This window comes from Hippocampus comes, unplaced genomic scaffold, assembly GCF_001891065.2.
Source record: "Hippocampus comes isolate QL1 unplaced genomic scaffold, H_comes_QL1_v1.1 scaffold539, whole genome shotgun sequence".
Lineage (NCBI taxonomy): Eukaryota > Metazoa > Chordata > Actinopteri > Syngnathiformes > Syngnathidae > Hippocampus > Hippocampus comes.
The window spans coordinates 1-7,721 of record NW_017804753.1 but is presented as its reverse complement, the minus strand read 5'-3'; the positions used below and the strand labels follow the sequence as shown (position 1 = coordinate 7,721).

The 7,721-nt window shown below is 42.3% G+C and overlaps 1 protein-coding gene across 1 annotated transcript in view; it reads left to right on the top strand.

Annotated features, from left to right (window-relative positions):
• ubr3 (ubiquitin protein ligase E3 component n-recognin 3) overlaps nt 1–5,805 on the top strand; it is a 29,893-nt gene extending 24,088 nt beyond the window's left edge. Inside the window, exons 31-37 of the mRNA XM_019875805.1 lie at nt 259–472; nt 1,900–2,004; nt 2,154–2,279; nt 2,409–2,588; nt 2,733–2,942; nt 3,048–3,187; nt 3,767–5,805. Coding sequence (XP_019731364.1) covers nt 259–472; nt 1,900–2,004; nt 2,154–2,279; nt 2,409–2,588; nt 2,733–2,942; nt 3,048–3,187; nt 3,767–3,884 — 1,093 coding nt within the window. The 3' untranslated portion in view covers nt 3,885–5,805. The remainder of the gene's footprint in view (nt 1–258; nt 473–1,899; nt 2,005–2,153; nt 2,280–2,408; nt 2,589–2,732; nt 2,943–3,047; nt 3,188–3,766) is intronic.
• The last annotated feature ends 1,916 nt before the right edge of the window (nt 5,806–7,721 follow it).

Sequence of the window (7,721 nt, the reverse complement as noted above, 5' to 3'; positions counted from 1 at the left end):
GGGGGTGCTCTTGGTACATCGAAATTGTAAGACGCATTGGAAAGTTCCAACTATTCAAGCCGGAGTTCCTCTGTAAAAATCGCAGCTCGGTGTTACGCAGCGCATCCACTTCATTGGAAAAAGCGAAACAAAAGGAAAGTCTGGTGATTCAGCGACAAGCGGACAATGTGATAGATGACCCCACAATGAGCGAACCAGCAAAATAACGGGCTCACAAACTGTTCTTGTATTCATGCTACACACGTGTTACGTCGTTATTTGTCGTGGTTTCAACCGCAGTGTCGTATATGTGCTGTTTGTCGCCATTGCTCATGTCCTTGGATTATGTCCACCTCTTCGCCCTGTAGAGCACTTTACCTGTGTGGTGAAGATGCTGTACAACCTGCAGTTCATCCAGGCCCTGGCGGCACTCTCCACCAAGCTGAGGCCAGAAGAAAGGCAGGCCTGGAGCTCATCTGGGGCAATCAAAAAGGTAAAAGGGGCAGTCATATACGGTGCGAGCATCAAGCCAAAGATGATCTCCCTCCCCCCCTTTTTTTTTTTGTCCTTTTTGTGCTCCCTGTGCGGTCTGAGGCGCTTCGTTTCAATCCTTGTAAAATCTTTGTTTATGACTTGGTATTGAGACGAACGAAGCCCCTTTCCCCATTTCATTTATGGGGTTTCCACAGGCGACGGTATCGATCTTCATTATCTTGAATCGTGTGACTGCTGGGGAGAGTGTTGCATTAATTGGCTATTTGTCTTCACCCAATTAAATCTGAATTAGCGAGTGGCTGGCTTGAATGTCAAAAGACAAATAGACGAACCTCTCCCGCCTTGCGCGTTTATTTCCATCTGTCATGACCGTTGAGAATCTTGCTCCGAAACGATCGTGGATATGACGCCGACAGGCGCGTGCCTCTTGTTTGGATTTCGAAGTCATGTCAGTGATGCGGTTTTGAGACGGCTCAGCCTCTGGTGGGTGGATTGTATAACTCGTTGACAAAAGACAGCAGATGTGCGATAAAACGGCTGTTTTATATTCTTCTGCCTTCCGCGTGATGAATGGTTTGCAGGTGCTTCCTTTCTGCAACCCACCCGCCCAGCGATGGGATTTTTATTTCAAAACCCACGTTCAATACTGTTTCGGGGAATTATTGACGTCTGTATTATCTGTTGACCGTACATTCTTATAACCACCTACTGACTTCATGGTTGCTTGCTTGACATTTCATTGGATACTGCAAATAATATTCTGTTTTGATTGATATCATAACAAAACATTTTTTGTATTTTTTTTTTCCATACGTTTTTGAGCCACTTTTGCTTATGTATTAAAATCACCTCTCATCCGCAGTATGATAAAATGCAGTTGTGCAGCACCGAAAAGCAAAAAACAAAAACAAAAAATGTCCGTCCATCCATTTTCTGAAAATTTTGATCCGACGCACGGTGTACCTCAAAATGGATTGTCCTCATGGATGCAAAGATAGCATGACAACTTTGGAGTTGCATTTTGTTCTGGGTTACGCCTCACTGGGTGTGAAAAATCTTTCAGGCCGTCATGCAGGCGCCGTCCAGCTCTGTCACAGTATGACGACTCGCCTATCGAAGGAGTCGTTTGCGAAATTCAACGAGTAAGATGGTGCCCGATCACCGCGACTGCCGACATTATCGCCTTTTAGTTCTTGATTTAGTCTACTACTTCCGAGTTAGTCTATTCCCAAGATTTTTGTCTTTATTTTCATTCAGTCAATCCACAGTGAGTGTGAATGGTGTCAAACGCGCATTTTGCTTGCGATCCCTCCTTTATTGTACATTGGATTAAGACGACTGATGATTCCTTGCAAGCAGTAGAAACTGTGCGTTGATAAGATAAGACTTGATGGATGTTTTTGTTTTGATTTTTTTTTTTTTTAGGCCCGCGCAAATGCAGAAACGTCTTTTGAAGCGCTGCTCGGTCACGTTATCAGTGAGTTGTCCAAGTGCAACAATCTCTATGCAGTCGTCGTGGAAGATATCATGGTGAGTTACGAAACACTTTCCTTATATAGCCACCTTGTTTTTCTCTTGCGGTTTACACAAAGAGCTCGCTCGAGAATTATTAATCATGCGATTATCACCAAGCCGTTGGCTGGTTATTGATCGACCGTTGCCGTCCGTCCCCTCGCCAGCTGAGCTCCAGCGTGTGGTCCCCGCAGTCTGTCGAATTCAGCCTCCAGCAGTACTGCCTGCCCTTCCTTCGACTCGCCTGCCTTCTGCAGCATCATCTCTACGGCGACGACCTCACTGGCTGCTTGGTGCGTAGTCATCAGTGTCACCATTTAATTTATTTATTTTTTTTTAAATATCAGTTTTTAATGTTAAGCACTTTATTTCTTTATTCTCTGATGTCCTTCCATTTTTCTGTATCCCGTTCTCATTCTCAGGAGCAGGAAGAGTTCTCGTCCCTGGCCGCGTGCTTGGGGCTGGCACCGGCACCCTCTGTGGCTTCGAATCCTGCGAACAGTGCCTCGTGTCTGGAGTGGGCGGTCAGCGCCTTCGACTTGGTCACGCACTGGTGTGCTGAGGTCAAAGGGCTCTCTCAAGTGCAGACAGAGCAATCGCTGGTAAGCCATCTTGGACATCTTTCATCAGTCTGCTTATCTCAATTTTAAAACTAGAGGATCAGGTCCAATAAGGAAAAACTCCGTGGCAAAATGTGGAGCCACCTAAATATTGTCTCTCCTCCCTCTCATTTGTCTTGTGTGAAGACCTTGCTCGTCCAGGATCCTCAGTGGGCACCGCCCCGCCTCCTCCAGCTGCCTGACAACTACAATATCATCTTCCAGTACTACCACAGGAAGGCCTGCGCTGTTTGTAAAAAGGTGCCAAAGGACCCCGCGCTCTGCCTTGTTTGTGGCGCCTTTGTCTGTCTCAAAGGGGTCTGCTGCAAGCAGCAGGGTATCTGTGAATGTGTTTTGGTAAGTTATTCTTTTACTGTGACCTTTAAAAAAAAAAAAAAAAATTGGCACCGCAGCCTCATCGGCGTCACACGAGGTGTTCACGCGATGCATCTCGTTGCGTAGCACTCCCAACACTGTGGCGCTGCTACTGGAATCTTTCTACTGATTAACGCCTCAGTCATCATCATCATCCGCGGACATCGCTTCTGTCTCTGGGGTTCTGTTTACCTTGATGCCCACGGGGAGGAGGATCGCGATTTACGGTACCGCCCACACACACACGCACACACACACACACACACACACACACACACACAGATGACAATGACTTAGAAAGTAGATGGAAATGAAGGCTTTGACCAGTTCCCTGCAGCACCTTAATTCCACACTACCGTGTTTGCTCCAAGCACTGGCCTCGACAATTTGGTATATCGTCTTCTTTCCCTGCGGTATCGCCGCGCTACGTTTGACGATCAAAGAGACAAATACAAAATAAGAGCACTGAACTCACCAGTCATCCCCACTTCAGCTCCTGATGATGCTCACGAGGCCACGCCCCTTTATATGAGCTGCACCCCTTGTTCATGATGGAACCTTGCTAAAAACAAAATGTCATTTTTTTTTTTTTCGTTTTTTTGGAGGGGGGGGGTGTCCAATCAATTAAAACACGACAGGCGATCAGCTTACCTGAAGCGAACGCTGATGTCGGTGCCATCAGCGCCTCAAACAAGGGAAATTTACATAGTGTAAATCAAGGTCCTGTTGTCTTTTTTTTTTTTTTTTTAATTTCACTGCGACTCCAGAGCTCACTCTTGTCTTCCCTCCCTTTTTTTTTTTCCCAGCCGTGGAAAACCTCTCTTCTTGTGTGAAGAGCGCTATCGAGTGTTGGAGCAACAGTGGGTTTCACACACCTTTGACCACATCAATAAGCGTTGGGGGCCTCATTATAACGGACTCTAAAAAAGAAAAAAAAAATCCACTTTAAAACTGCAGCCCGTCACAGAGAAGACGACTATTTGCAATTTGTCTTTGTTTTTTTTGCCAGAGTGTCTGCCTCGTTTGACAAAAACTTCCACTCAAAGTATTGGTGCCATGACCTCGGTTGGTGTGACGTTTGGTGTACAATCGGGAGCCCGAAGGATTAACGTGTGTGCATTTCATTATGTTATCATGTACTTATCAACCGGGGGTGGGGAAAACAACATTTGGACACATTAAATGAAAACACGAGAAGAGCACAACTTTTCCCAGAGATGTACGTGGTATGGAGTAGGCTGTAGAAGGCTTTGATATTTATTTGGATATATATATATACATAGATACGTACGGAATGTCCAGCGCTGATTATCCCTGCAATAATGCACCATTTATGATGATGTTCAAGCATATCCCTTTTAATCATGGTTCTGGTTTTGAGTTTCAAGCTCCTGATGAGTGCAGACGCATTATTATTACATGACATCAACACACTATGGCGTTTTCTTTTTTGTGTTTTGTTTTGTTTTTTGCAAAAGAGCAAAAAGGCTCTTTTTATGGGTCTAGTTGAAATCCATCCTCAGGAATTTTGTTGTTTTTTTTTTTTTTGCTGTTGAAATTAAGTTTTAGATATTTAAATAAATGCTGCTGCTCATTGATCAAGTCATTTTAACTTTGTGAAGGTTGTGCATCGAGCTTTCGCTTAGAACGCTTGGAGCGTCGGCTCAGACTCGCTTTGTCAAAGGACGCGCGCGGTCACGTTATAACACTCACTCAAAGTTCATCACGTCCTGCCTGAGCTCTGCTTTTTTTTTTTTTTTTAAACCTGTGGAAAATAAGCTCACGTGCGCCAACAACATAATCTAATCGCTTTATTTATTTATTTTCTTTGCCTCTCGATATTGTAATTGCTCTTTAATATGATGTTGTTTTTTTGTGGTCCTCTTCCCAAGTATTTTCAAACAAACGCAAGAAATAAAATCACATTACAACAAATGACCAGATTTATGATACATACATATTTTGGTCTTAAAGGTTAACTTACGCTAAAATAAAGGCATTATTCAGCCCTACACAGAGGTCAACCCGTGAAAGACGATTAAGGTCTGCACCCCCCCCCCCGTGCAAGAAATCATAGGCCACTAGTTAACATGTTAGAACAATCAAGAGTCCTTTCCTGGCTCTCTGTTCATTCCATTCCAACTCAATGGAAATGAAGTTGCTTTTCAAGAAATGTTCAAACCCAATCTGAAAAGCTTTCTTGAGGCCGACGATTGTCAAGGTGGTGACGACAGTTCCGTGACTGTGATGACTATCCTGGACTCATTTGTCATTTGGCTGTGATTTGTAGTTGCATTCCAACGTTACATTTGGACTTTTTTTTTTTCTTCAAATAACCGCTTTACACTGTGCATGACATTTTTTGAGCCGCTATTCTTTTAAGTGTCTTTGCTAATTCACTCTTTTCAATTGACTTATTTTCTGGAAAGCAGAGTTAAGTTCATCCAGTTGTGCCTGTGCGATGTTTTGATCAGAGTGAAGATAAAGTAAGCCGGTATCACTGGGCTGCTGTTTTCAACGTTTTTTTTTTTTTTTTTTGAGGGGTCTAAGTTGACACTTGAAGTAAAAAAAAAACTTTCAGAATTCATGCATGCTGCTTTTATGTTTACTAAGTTTCTCTTTGTCATCACGTTTGCAGTACCCACTTTGTAAATGACCGCAAGCAAATAGTCAATGAGTGTAAATTGTGATTGAAAGCTCTTGTGTGTGTTCTCCTGTGTGATTGAAGAGAGAATACAGTACATTACTGTAGGTGCAAAATCAAGCTTTCTGATTTTGGCCAGAAAGTATGACTTGGACATTTAATGCAACATGTAATATATGTGAATAAAATATAAGCACACTGCTCTATGTCCTTTGGTTTCAGTTTGTGTTGGCGTAAAGTTTTCTTGAAGCACAAACATGTTTTATTGGTGTTATTTTGTTTTGGGTTTTGATTTTGGTCAACATAAGGTGGGTATTATTATTATTATTATTATTTAAACTTTCATTTTCAGTTCTCGAGTGGTCGTAAGATGTTTGGACATTGAAATACTCTCATCAAATTTTTATCTTGTGATATGTGCTCTGTATTTGAAATGGTTGACCTATCCATAGTGTTAAATCATAATGTAGTTGCCTGACGGACTGCGTAAACCTTTAATTAAAACTACTTTGAGTAACTGTAGACTAACACGTACACAGTCCATTCGCAAATAATTACTACTTTTCATTTGCACTCCATTATTACGCATCAGCTAAAATTGGCCACAATGACTAATCAATTCCATTGTTGGCCTATGTGTGACCTAGTACCAGCAAACGCATTCCTCTACCATGTGACTTGTGTATTTTCTGGATAATTGGGTTGAGCTTTAATAAACAACAGAGGCCTTGTATGGAACAAACAAGAGCCGCGCTAAACTTGTGATTTCAACCAACTGGAGCAAAGCCCAGCCAGAGGAGAAGAAATGTTACCTTGCTAAAAACGGGTCAGGTCAGCGATTCATTTGAGCCTTTCCTTCTCTGATTTAGCTTCCTGCACAGGTGAATGGACTCGTGTCTTTCCCCCGTGCGGGTTCAGCGTGCTCTGCTCAGGTGTCCATAAGCTCATTATTAATTATTAAACTAACTCCCTGACTGGCTGAAGGGACAAATCAGTTTGGATATGTTGCTATGGATGGTAAGACTCAAGTTTTTATATATGAGCAAGAAACAGGTAGTTCATAAAAATAATGCATCTGAGTCCTTTTTTGTTTTGTTTTGTAGAGCTCAGAGATGGACGTGAGGCAGCAAACAACAAAAGGGTAAGAATTTAAAACTTTGTACATAGCATAGTAACGCCTTTGTAGTTCACACGATGTAAAAATACAAAAGAATATATTTTGTTTGTGTTGTGATTATGGTAGAAGTTGAATTTGTATGTTAAGTCGTCAGAATAAATAGTTAGCACCACAAAATAGTAGCGCTGGCAGTGCTAAGCTAGCATTAGCGCCAAAAATAAGGCGACGTTAATGTAATGTAGGTAGCATGATGGAGGTTACTATAACACTACATTTTACTGGTTATAAGTTTTACTTTTTAGAATGTACAATTAATTAAAAGTCCAAACGAAATGACAAAGTGAGAAGAGTTGATAAATTCTGCCTAAGATCCCTTTGCGCTGCTCTTTGCTTTGTCTTACGCCAGTTGTTGGCAAACGAGTGATGGCTGTTCCTAAGAATTATTAGCATATAGTAGATGGATGGATTCTGTATGTTTTAGGTTGATGGACAGTATTCGAAATATTGTGTCCTCATATTTTCTTAAAAACACATATATGCCATTAGCACGACGACATCGTTTCAAGTTGCTCAACATCAAAGTAAGTACATGTCACTCATCATGCTCGGCTGCTTATTTTAGTGCACTGATGGATCCTTCAGTGTACACTGTATTAAGAAAAAGTGTTCCCTCATGCTCAAGTGAGTCTTGGTCGTCCAGGGTGACAAGGGCAAGTTGCTGCAGCTCTGCTCGTGGCTGCCAAGGTTTACCACAAAGCCTCTTCATATCCCCTTAGAAAGGATTAGATAGTTCACAGGATTTTTTTTTTTTTTTTTTTTACTTTCGCCACAGACTTACTAGCCAGTTGACAACGTGCCGTTCCCGCAAGGCTTTAAACGGAGAGAGTGAGCAAGAGTGATTGCTGGATGCAGAAAATTAGATTACTCAAACTGAACCTGGCAATCATGTGCACTCACCGGCCACATCATTAGGTACACCTGTCAGTTTGGTCCGAGTCGA